We start from the raw sequence: 12,509 nt of genomic DNA, 5'->3' as shown, positions 1-12,509 counted from the left end.
TTTACAAATATGTTTAACTTTCTGCCACCAGTTGATTTAAAAGAAAAAAGGTTTTCACCGGAGTACCCCTTTAACTTTCTGGCACCAGTTGATTTAAAAAAAAAAAAAAGTTTTTCACCGGAGTACCCCTTTAACAAGCAAATGAAAAGGAAGGTGCCTCTAATATTCTGGCCAGTAAGGCTGTGTTCACACTTTGTGGTTAATAAGCGGAACCGCAGCTAATTATATACCGAATGTGGTTTTTGACGTGAATGACCATGTTTTACAACCAAGATTTTGGTCATTCGTGGCATAAACGCATGCAGTTATAACCTGAGGTGCCGCTTATTAGCCGCAAAGTGTGAACACAACCAGAGTGTATGTATATCCTATCACAAAGACCCAGACAAATAAATCAGCGGGAAGCTGCGATGCTGATCCCGGCTCCTGTGAGGCCTGTCAGTCCTCATACACATCATTCAGCGGATCCAGTATAATGTATAAGAGCAGGGAAGCGTTTTATGTAGTTACTGTCCCAGTGCTGGGCATATGAGTAATCCAGCTGCGCCGCTCTCCTTGTCCAGCAGGGGGCGCCCTCGCTCTCCGCTGTACACTTGGCATGACGTGTTTCCGCGGTCCCTGTGTCTGTCGGGGGGCTCCTCCCATTGGCTGCTGCTGATAGCAGGGACAGAAGGTAACACAGGCATTACACCCCCTGAATGCAGAAGGGAAGAGAGTGACAGGGACCGGGGACTCTCCATCTGACTGCTGCACTGTGTGAGGACAAGTGACACCATGCCCAAGAGGAAGCCCGGACCCATCCAGCTGAACCCCACCCCTGATGGGAACACAGTCAACGGGACCCCATCTGCAGAGTAAGTGCTGGAGCCTGGGCACGCCTGGAGTGGGGGACACATGCCCTCTGCTTGGTATAGGGCACCCCCCCTCTCTGTTGGATACATTGCAGCCTCCCTAGGGTGACATTGTCCTGGTGCAGAGACTTTTCCTGTAGTGGAGACACTTGATGCACAGAGCACTGGTGACAGCTCCATCTGCAGGGCAGTGCCACCTCTCATGCCACCTCTGCAGCCCACAATGGCACTGGGGCTTCATCTTCCTATACCATTCAGGGAACAAGCATTTAGCTTTATGCACCGCAGTTCCTCATTTTAACCAACAGTTCTGTATATATATATATATATATATATATATATATATATATATATTTAAATATATATATATATTTAAAGGGAAACTCTACAGTTTGTTGCTGGGCATTGCATCTTACCTATATACAGGCACTGGGTATAAATGACCGAGCTACATATAATATAATGCAGTGTTTTCCAGCCAGTGTGCCTCCAGCTGTTGCAAAACTACAATTTCCAGCATGCCCGGACAGCCTTCGGCTGTCCGGGCATGCTGGAAATTGTAGTTTTGCAACAGCTGGAGGCACACTGATTGGGAAATATTAATAATAAGGATCTGTCACTGAATACAGAAGAACTGATGGGGGTAACTGAGCCCTGAAATCTGCCCCATGAAGTGCCAGTAAGGAGGGGTGGCATGGGGAAACCTTGATGCATATCCTGCCTGCATTAGGACTTCTCAGCCAATCATCAGTACTGGGAAGGGTCACATGACCCCCTATGATAAATGCAGCAGAACCCCATTGCTGTCGATGGGATTCCCCTATTCCGGTGCCCATTATGGAATTTCAGCGACAAAGCTTCTGTCGACGAAAAAATGATCACGCTCATTTTTTTTCCACTGGAATCAACGTGGAATGCATTGCCATCTATGGGAGCGGCAATGTCTGGTCGTTCCTAGCGCTGACTGGTTCAGTCGGCGCCGGGTGCCCTTGAAATCTCTGGACAGAATTTTTCTGGTCAGAGATTCATCAATATGGCCACAGCCTAGGGGCTAGAAGAAGAGGGGGCATGTATGTGGCATAGTGTATTAAAGTCAATGTGTAAACTCATATTTATGATATAAGCTGCATACACTGTCAGGTAGGTGACATGACAGCGATATCAGACATACCTTTCAAAATTTAGATTTTCTGCCTGATCTTAAAGGGGTACTCTTGTGGAAAAAAAAATGTTTAAATCAACTGGTGCCAGAAAGTTAAACAGATTTGTAAATGACTTCTATTAAAAAATCTTTACCCTTCCAGTACTTTTTAGCAGCTGTAGGCTACAGAGGAAATTCTTTTCTTTTTGAAACTTTTTTTTGTCTTGTCCACAGTGCTCTCTGCTGACACCTCTGTCCAGGTAAGGAACTGTCCAGAGCAGCAAAGGGGATTTTCTCCTGTTCTGGACAGTTCCTGACATGGACAGAGGTGTCAGCAGAGAGCACTGTGGACAAGACAAAAAAGAAATTCAAAAAGAAAAGAATTTCCTCTGTAGCATACAGCTGCTAAAAAGTACTGGAAGGGTAAAGGTTTTTTTTTTAATAGAAGTCATTTACAAATCTGTTTAACTTTCTGGCACCAGATGATTCTAAAAAAAAAATTAAAAATGTTTCCACCGGAGTACCCTTTAAGGAATTAGTATTGATCCCATACAAGGGTCAGTAGATTTTTATAGAGATACATTTTTTAAGTGTCAAGGAGGTGGAGCTGAGATGCTCAAGTGCAGCAATATTGTGCGAAATGTGGAGACAGTGCCCTGTATCTTATGCTGACTTGTAAAGGGATTCGGATCAGTTTAAAGGAGTAGTCCAGTGGTGAACAACTTATCCCCTATCTTAAGGATAGGGGATAAGTTTGAGATCGCGGGGGGTCCGATCGCTGGGGCCCCCTGCGATCTCCTGTACGGAGCCCCGACAGCCCGCGGGAAGGGGGCGTGTCGACCTCCGCACGAAGCGGCGGCCGACACGCCCCCTCAATACAACTCTATGGCAGAGCCGAAGCGCTGCCTTCAGCAATCTCCGGCTCTGCCATAGAGATGTATTGAGGGGGCGTGTCGGCCGCCGCTTCGTGCGGGGGTCGACACCCGCTATCTGGCTGGAGCGCCTGGCCCCTGTACAGAGAGATCTCAGGGGGCCCCAGCGGTCGGACCCCCGCGATCTCAAACTTATCCCCTATCCTTAGGATAGGGGAAAAGTTTTTCACCACTGGACTACCCCTTTAATGTTGACCCCTAGACCTACAAGTAACATAAACTGGTGCAAGTTCTCAAAATATACCAAATGCAGCCCTTGAGGTAGTAAAGATTGTTGTGTGCCAGCGGTGCCTGGTATAACGGGTGCTGCCCTCTGGGTGTGTCGGGTTGGGAAGGTGTGGAGTGAGCAAGCCCTGGGACATGACAGGAATGTGCGGAGTGCAGATGCCTCCTCCTCCTCCTCCTGCACTCAGTCTCGGCTACAGGTTTGTAAGTGTCCGGACACGCTCGGCTGGGACCCTCCACAATTGCTGCATTTGTCATATACACACCACAGGGTCACATCCCCCCCTTATGCTCCGGAGAATAGCAGCTGGCGGATTCTGCTTGTCATGCCAGCACAGATCAGTGAGGGGGTTGAATGGTTGGTGTTCTGCCCGGTTTAGTCAAGAATGTGTCATTCCTAACTAATAATGATCAGATCGGGTTACTTGTCCACAAAGGTAAGCCCGTAAGGCATTGTTTCCCTATCAGTGCGCCTCCAGCTGTTGCAAAACTACAACTCCCCTGTCCGGGCATACAGGGAGTTGTAGTTTTGCAACAGCTGGAGGTGCACTGGTTTGGAAACACCGCCATAGGGGTTTGTGTGCATTCGGGTGCATTCACATCCCAATTTTACCATCCTACTTTTTCTCTCGATTTTTTTTTTTTTTTTTTTTTTACGTACAAATCTGCACGCCAAGTCGTATCCATTGACTTCCATTCAGTAATCATGTCCAACACATGCATCAGTTTTGATCTGCATCCGAATTTTGTACGATTTTAGATCGGTGTAAAATCGCGGTTGACCACGATTTTTCGCCTAGATTCAAAATCGGATGGAAATCCTATCCGATTTTTTTTTAAAATTATTATGGCCTATGTAAATCGTATTGAATCGCGTGACTGAGATTTATCGTACATGATTTTTTTTCTACACATGCGCAGTAGCGTCTTTAAAGGGGTATTACGGTGCTGATTTATCACCTATCTAAAGGATAAGGGATAAGTTGCCTGATCGCGCGGGGTCCGGCAGCTGGGGACCTCCTTGATCTCGCACGCAGCACCCCGCTTTCATCAGGCCCCGGAGCGAACATCCGCTCCGGGTCTGATGACGGGGCCGGTGATCGTGACGTCACAGCTCCGCCCCCCCCCCCTGTGATGTCACGCTCCGCCCCCTCAATGCAAGTCTATGGCAGGGGCGAGACAACTGTCTCGCCCCCTGCCATAGACTTACATTGAGGTTGCGGAGCGTGACGTCACATGGGGGCGGAGCCGTGACGTCACGATACTCCGACCCCGTGATCGGCAGTCATCAGTTTGATGAAGCCTGATGAGAGCGGGGTGCTGCGTGCGAGATCGCGGGGGTCCCCAGCGGCGGGACCCCGCGTGATCAGGCAACTTATCCCCTATCCTTTAGATAGGGGATAAGTTGTCAGCACGGAAGTGCCGCTTTAAATAAACTTTATTGCCCTTGACATATACATATAATTTTCCAAACGTGATCAGATTTTTCGTGAAAAATCGGATGAAATTTTCAGCTGTACGATTTTTTTGATACGATTTTTAAACCGGATACCAAACAATCTTTTTTTAATTATATACGATATCAGGTAATCCGATTTTGTCCAATTTTTCTGTCTGTTAGTCGGATGGTAAAATCGTGATGTGAACCAGGCCTTAGGAGTTAATGAAAGGAATGAAACACACACTTGAGCCAGTTCCAAAAAGAATTTTTAGGTTCTTCTGACGCATCCAAAAAAAAAAAAAATAAAAACATTAAAAACCATTGAGTCATTATGCGTAATGTGCAAAACAAATTGTCTATTGTTTTTAAAGTATCAGATATATTTATAGTAACCAATACATAGACGACATTCTGTGAGTTTTTTTTTTTTTTAAATGTTGAACAGCAGTGGTCTCCAAACTGTGGACCTTCAGATGTTGCAAAACTACAACTCCCAGCATGCCGGGAGTTGTAATTTAGCAACATTTGGTGGCCCACGGTTTGGAAACCGCTGTTGTGCAGCAAAGACTCAAGCTCTTCTGACACACAGTATGGGTATTTTATTTTATTTTTTTTTTAAATCAACTGGTGTCAGAAAGTTAAACAGATTTGTATTTATTAAAAAAATCTTAATCCTTCCAGTACTTATTAGCTGCTGAATACTACAGAGGAAATGGTTTTCTTTATGGAACATAGAGCTCTCTGCTGACATCATGACCACAGTGCTCTCTGCTGACATCTCTGTCCATTTTAGGAACTGTCCAGAGCATTTTCTTCTACTCTGGACAGTTCTTAAATTGGACAGAGGTGTCAGCAGAGAGCACTGTGGTCAATATGTCAGCAGAGAGCTCTGTGTTCCGAAAAGAAAATAATTTCCTCTGTAGTATTCAGCAGCTAATAAGTACTAGAAGGATTAAGATTTATTTTTTTAATACAAGTATCAACCGGAGTACCCCTTTAAGACTTGTCAGGAGATATAATAGTGGATGGGATTAGGAAGGTGAAGACCCCTTTATCAATAGAACAAAGAGGCCGTGACGCAGTAATGATCAGCACTTGGAGAACCCTGTAAGTAAAACCAACACAGTAACCATTCTAGAATTATGGCCCTTTAATGCTGAATTTCTAGGCTTGCTAACCATCACCAGTGTTCAAAGGTGCCCATAACCTTAAAGGGGTACTATACCTATCCACTATACACGGAATAGGGGATAAGTGTCGGGGGTCGGGCGTTGGGAACGACCCACCGCAGCCTCATGTTTGGGACCCTGAGATCAGTGCCATACTTGCCAGTTTCTGGACCTCTCCGACCCCATACTTCCAAGACTAACAGGCGTGACGGCCCACTCAGCCAGTCGGTGATTAGGGATAAGTTAAGGTACCCAGAGTACCAATTAAAGAGATTTTGCAACAAGTACATTTTAGTTAACCTCTTAGGGTATGTTCACACGGCAGAATTTTCACTTGGAATTCATCAGCAAAATTCTGATGGAAATTCCACCGTAATTTACTTCAAATTGATTTGAATGGGATTCAGCAGTCGTATTCAGACAGCAGAATTTCCACTTTCCGCATTCTTATATTTTGCCGAATTCCATGGCGAAATCCCACTGAAATCAATGGGGCTTGAATATCAGCTTTGCTGAATGGAATTTCTGCAGAAATCCCGCCACGCGAACATACCCTTAGGCCCCCTTGCACACTAAGGAATATCAGCTTGGAGTAATTTTGGCGGAATCAGTGCGCCATCTCCTTTGACAGCAATGCATTTAAGAGCGGATCCTGACAAAAAAAATTAACATGTTCATTCTTTCGGCGGAGTCCGGAATTTGACTTTTAAATTTCCACAGCAGAATTTTCCACTGCGTCAAAGTGCAGCAGAATTCCATCAAAGGAAGGCTGCTGCACCCGAATTCTGTAGGTTAAAAAGCGGCCTTAGGCTTCAGTTCGCACCTCCTGCATTATCATTTCCGTAGAATAATGAAATGACAGCTTGACTTAATAATGACATATCATGGTGTCCAACATTTTGACGGGAAGAATGGGACTGTATACTGATATTATTACCGTCGGACAAGACCAGATCTGTGCTGGGGGCCCTTACCTTAAAGGGGTACTCCACTGGAAAAAAAAAAAATTCATCAACTAGTGCCAGAAAGTTAAACAGATTTGTAAATTACTTCTAGTACTTATCAGCTGCTGTATGTCCCAGAGGAAGTTCTTTATTTATTTATTTTTTTCTTCCCTTTCTGTCTGACCACAGTGCTCTCTGCTGACAACTCTGTCCATGTTAGGAACTGTCCAGAGCAGGAGCAAATCCCCATAGCAAACCTCAGACAGTTCCTAAAATGGACAGAGGTGTCAGCAGAGAGCCCTGTGCTCAGACAGAAAGGAAATTCAAAAAGAAAAGAACTTAATGTGGAGTAAATTACAGCAGCTGATAAGTAATAGAAGGATTAAGATATTTAAATAGAAGTAATTTCCAAATCTGTTTAAAGGGGTATTTCAGGCCAAACCTTTTTTTATTTATATATCAAATGGCTCCGGAAAGTGAAACAGATTTGTAAATTACTTCTATTAAAAAATCTTAATCCTTGCAATAGTTATTAGCTTCTGAAGTTGAGTTGTTTTTTTCTGTCTAACTGCTTTCTGATGAGTCACGTCCCGGGAGCTGTGCAGTTCCTATGGGGATATTCTCCCTCATGCACAGCTCCCGGGACGTGACATCATCATTGAGCAGTTAGACAGAAAACTTCAGAAGCTAATAACTATTGGAAGGATTAAGATTTTTTAAAAGAAGTAATTTACAAATCTGTTTAACTTTCCTGAGCCAGTTGATATATAAAAAAAAGTTTTTGCCTGGAATACCCCTTTAACTTTCTGGTACCAGGTGATTAAAAAAAAATGTTTTCCAGGGGAGTACCCCTTTTAATAGCCTTATTATCGGTGGCACCCAATCAGTGTTCACCTTTTTTTTAATTTATTTATTTATTTATTTTTTTCCTACGACTGTGTTAGATCAATGCAACCTGGACTTTGCTTGGTTGCTAGGGACAACAAGTTCTATTCTTTCAATAAGCCATGTTGGTATATGTTTGGGATCCTGAGATCACTGCCATACTTTTCTTTTTGAATTTCTTTTTTGTCTTGTCCACAGTGCTCTCTGATGACACCTCTGTCCGTGTCAGGAACTGTCCAGAGCAGCATAAGTTTTCAATGGGGATTTTCTCCTGCTCTGGACAGTTCCTGATATGGGCATCAGGTGTCAGCAGAGAGCACTGTGGACAAGACAAAAAAAAATTCAAAAAGAAAAGAATTTCCTCAAAAAGAAAAGATTTTTTTATAGAAGTCATTTACATCGTTTAGTATGTCATTTGTTTGTCTTGCCCACCCTACCCTTCCTTTGTGGCTTTGTGATGCTCTTGAGTTTTGTTTAATGGCAGGCAGATGACTGCGTCTTCTTAATACCCCGGTACCGTAGCATACGGCGGGATGCTCTTCAGTTTATTACTTAGGTTGGATTCCTTGTTAGGCTGGGTTCACACTACATTTTGTCCCGTACGGGACCGCATATGGCAGGGGAGCTGAAAACTTGCGCTCCCGTATGCGGTCCCGTATGTAATTAATTTCAATGAGCTGACCGGAGTGAAGCGCTGACTCCGGTCGGCTCATTTTTGCCCCGTATGCGGTTTTCCCACTGCACCTAAAATCGTGGTTGACTACGATTTTAGGTGCGGTGGAAAACCGCATACGGGGCATAAATGAGCCGACCAGAGTCAGTGCTTCACTCCGGTTCGCTCATTGAAATTAATTGCATACGGGAGCACAAGTTTTCAGGTCCCCCACCGTATGCGGTCCCATATGGGACAAAACGTAGTGTGAACCCAGCCTTAGGCTGGGTTCACACTACGTTTTCTCCCATACGGGAGCGCATACGGCAGGGGGGAGCTAAAACCTCGCGCTCCCGTATGCCTTCGTATGCGCTCCCGTATGTAATTCATTTCAGTGAGCCGGCCGGAGTGAAACGTTCGGTCCGGTCGGCTCCTTTTTGCGCCGTATGCGCTTTTACAACCGGACCTAAAACCGTGGTTGACCACAGTTTTAGGTCCTGTTGTAAAAGCGCATACGGCGCAAAAATGAGCCGACCGGACCGAACGTTTCACTCCGGCCGGCTCATTGAAATGAATGACATACGGGAGCACATAGAAAGGCATACGGGAGTGTGAACCCACCCTTAGCCAGAACCTGCCTGATATTTTATTGATTCTTTCGGGCTTCTGCCCTTGTGATGCTCTTTATACAATAGTTTTTCCAGATTTGGACTTGTATTCATGTAAAATCCTTAATAAAAATGAGTTTAAAAAAAAAATAAAAGTAATTTACAAATCTGTTTAACTTTCTGGCACCAGTTGATTTAAAAAAAAAATAAATAAATGTTTTCCACCGGAGTACCCCTTTTAAGGAATTAGTATTGATCCCATACAAGTGTCAGTAGATTTTTATAGAGATAAATAAGGATGAAATAAATCACATAAGGGACATATCGATATTCCTAATCTGTCATTCATTCTGAATAAATAGGGAAGCCATGAGGTTAGCCATCAGTTGGCACATGCCATAAAATGTGATTTTTTAAGGTGAGGTTTTCAGAATAGTGTATCTAGCATTAATGTTAAGCAGTTTTGCTGTAGAAAAGAATGTCTGGCTTCCAAATCAAGTCAGTATCAGGGCCCGTTGTCACTTATTGGGGGCATACTCGCATGAGGATGGAGGCTGGGATTGCTCATTTTAGAGCGGTTTATTTTGCTAGATAGGGTGGGTGTAGATACGGAATAATAGGGCTGGTGTCCCCTTTTGGTACCTATTTGGAAGTTATATATTCATTTCTGAAGAAGAAATTGTTGTAAAGTCAAAACATGCTGCCCGGTATCATAATCTGATGAAAATCCACCTTACTATCTTCCCTTCCTACTGGGTTCATAAGGTTGACGCTATACAGAGGATGGAGGAACTCGCTGTATCCCAACATGACAAATTTGATTTATATCTTTGGCCCCATGGATGTTTTTTTCAGTGTTCTCCAAGATACAGGGATTTCCTAAGTGAAGATTGATAGCGTGATAGAGCTCCACTTATAGCAGTGATCTCAAACCGTGGCCCTCCAGATGTTGCAAAACTTCAACTCCCAGCATGCCCGGACAGCCAACGGCTGTCCGGGCATGCTGGGAGTTGAAGTTTTGCAACATCTGGAGTAGGGATCGACCGATTAACAGTTTGGCCGATTTTATCGGCCGATAATCACGATTTTGGACGTTATCAGTATCTGCAATTACCTTGCCTTGCCGATAATCCGATAATGCCCCGACCCCCGCACCGCCCCCCCACCGCATCGCCCCGGCCAGAGACAGTCGCCGCTGCCCCATTGCCTCCCCCATCCCCGGTTTTATAATTACCGGGGCCCGGGGTCCACTCTACTTCTGGCTCCTGCTGCGTCCTGCGTTACGCTGTGCGCTGCGCGATGACGGGTGACATCCCCAACGCGACTTCACCGTCAGTGCGCACAATGACAGCTCAGGACGCCGCTGGAGCCAGAAGTAGCGTGGACCCCGGGAACAGGTAATTATAAAACTGGGGTTGGGGGAGGCAATGGGGCAGCGGCGGCGGTCTCTGGCTGGGGTGGTGCGGTGTGTGTGTGGGGGGGGGGGGGGGGGGGGGCGGTGGTTGGACTAAGGACCGGCAGGGAGAGAGAAGTGGGCGGCGGCGGGGGTGTCAGGCTGAAATAGCCGATAGCTTATACCGGAATATCTGTATGAGTTATCGGCTGTCGGCCTTAAAGTCCACAGAGTATCGGCCCTAAAAATTCGATATCGGTCAATCCCTAATCTGGAGGGCCACATTTTGAGACCACTGGCTTATAGCAATGCTCTGAGTCCCTGCATCCCCATCTCCACCCCAACCCCCTTCCTAGACTATGTGCACATGGGCAAAAACCGCTCTGTCAAATTATTCCACTCATTTTTTGGTTCAGTTTTCGGCACAATTTTGACGCGTTTTATTGCTTGTATGAATAATCTTTTTTTTTTCCATGTAGCGATTCTATTTTGGTCTTGGGTTCTCTATATGAAATAATTGTTGCAGCTCCTGGCCCTTTTCTGGGTTGAACCATTAGCCTCGATGTAGTCTCGGTCTACGACCAACCCTTCTGGCATAGTGTGCTGTTGTTGTTTTTCGTCCTTTATTATCTCAAATATCTAAAATGTGTCGACCTTTCTTGGCCGAACTTGTTGCCTTTCGCAATTTCTTATTTTAAGAGATTATTTTAAAGTGAACTCGTCACATTCAAAATGCCGTTCAATCTGTAGGTATTGTGTTATAGAGCAGAAGGGGCTAAGATTGATATATAGTTTTATGGGAAATTGTCCAGGATAACTTGTAATTTATTCATGTAAATCTCTGCTCATTCTGAGCTAAGTAGTCAAGTAGGTGGTCCTACTCAGTGATGTATGTGTGCGGCCAACCGCTGAGCAGCGCCGCCTACTTGACTACTTAGCCCAGAAAGCAGGTTCCAGGATAGGTCCTTTTTAAAGGGGTACTCTGCCCCTAGACATGTTATCCCCTATCCATAGGATAGAGGATAACACGTCTGCAATCTCCGCCATGGATAGGGGATAACACGTCTGCAATCTGCACCATGGATAGGGGATAACACGTCTGCAATCTCCGCCGCGGCACCCTAGTCACCCCAGAGCGAACTCAGCCGGATGACTAGCACCACTGCCTCCACGCCCCCTCCATTCACGTCTATGGGAGGAGGCATGACTGCTGTGTACTAGCCAACACTCCCATAGATATGAATGCAGGGGGCGGGACGTGACATCACGAATACGGAAGTCCTAGGATTCCGTTTTCATAAACACCGCATTGCTGGCCAGGAGATCAAACATGTTATCTCCTATCCTTTGGATAGGGCATAACATATCTAGGGGCAGAGTACTCCTTTAAGGGAAAACTGTAATCAGTGTCACTACACTAACCTGTTGATACAGGCCGGTAGTGTGTTGACATGATGACAGCTTTCCTTTTAAAGGGGTAATCCGGTGGAATTTGTTTAAATTTTTTTTAAATCAACTGGTGCCAGAAAGTTAAACAGATTTGTAAATTACTTCTATTAAAAAAATCTTAATCCTTCCAGTACTTATTAGCTGCTGAAGAGGAAATTCTTTTCTTTTTGGAACACAGAGCTCTCTGCTGACATCATGACCACAGTGCTCTCTGCTGACATCTCTGTCCATTTTAGGAACTGTCCAGAGCAGCATATGTTTTCTATGGGGATTTTCTTCTACTCTGGACAGTTCTTAAAATGGACAGAGATGTCAGCAGAGAGCACTGTGCTCAATATGTCAGCAGAGAACTCTTTGTTCCAAAAAGAAAAGAATTTCCTCTGTGGTATTCAGCAGCTAATAAGTACTGGAAGGATTAAGATTTTTTAATACAAGTAATTTACAAATCTGTTTAACTTTCTGGCACCAGTTGATAAAAAAAAAAAAGTTTTCCACCGGAGTACCCCTTTAAAGTGACCATGAGCCTTATGCAAATTATTTACAGTCCATCAATATTTTATGTAGCGTTGTAGTAGAATGCTGTAAATTGTCGTTTCTAAGCATTTTCCTATAAGGGCCTATGCGAGCAACAGAGTACCTGAGAAGAGTTCCACTCTGTGCAGTAGAGTCCTATTGCTGTCAATGGTATTCCACTGCACAGTGCAAACTATGACATTTCAGCGGCGAAGCTTTCCACCGCTGAAAGAATGAACATGTTCATGCTTTTGGCGGAATATTGAGTGGACTGCATTGCCGGCTATGGGAACTGGCAATGCCTAT

At 44.8% G+C, this 12,509-nt stretch overlaps 1 protein-coding gene across 1 annotated transcript in view; it reads left to right on the top strand.

The window, feature by feature from the left end:
• The first annotated feature begins 638 nt into the window (after positions 1 to 638).
• Positions 639 to 12,509, top strand: part of MAP2K1 (mitogen-activated protein kinase kinase 1) — a 56,009-nt gene continuing 44,138 nt past the window's right edge. The window contains exon 1 of the mRNA XM_056571676.1: positions 639 to 854. Within this exon, the coding sequence (XP_056427651.1) occupies positions 775 to 854 (80 nt within the window). The 5' untranslated portion in view covers positions 639 to 774. The remainder of the gene's footprint in view (positions 855 to 12,509) is intronic.

The sequence above is a fragment of the Hyla sarda genome, chromosome 4 (assembly GCF_029499605.1).
Source record: "Hyla sarda isolate aHylSar1 chromosome 4, aHylSar1.hap1, whole genome shotgun sequence".
Taxonomy (NCBI): domain Eukaryota; kingdom Metazoa; phylum Chordata; class Amphibia; order Anura; family Hylidae; genus Hyla; species Hyla sarda.
Note: the sequence above shows the minus strand (reverse complement) of the source record. Positions and strands in the feature narration are given on the sequence as shown.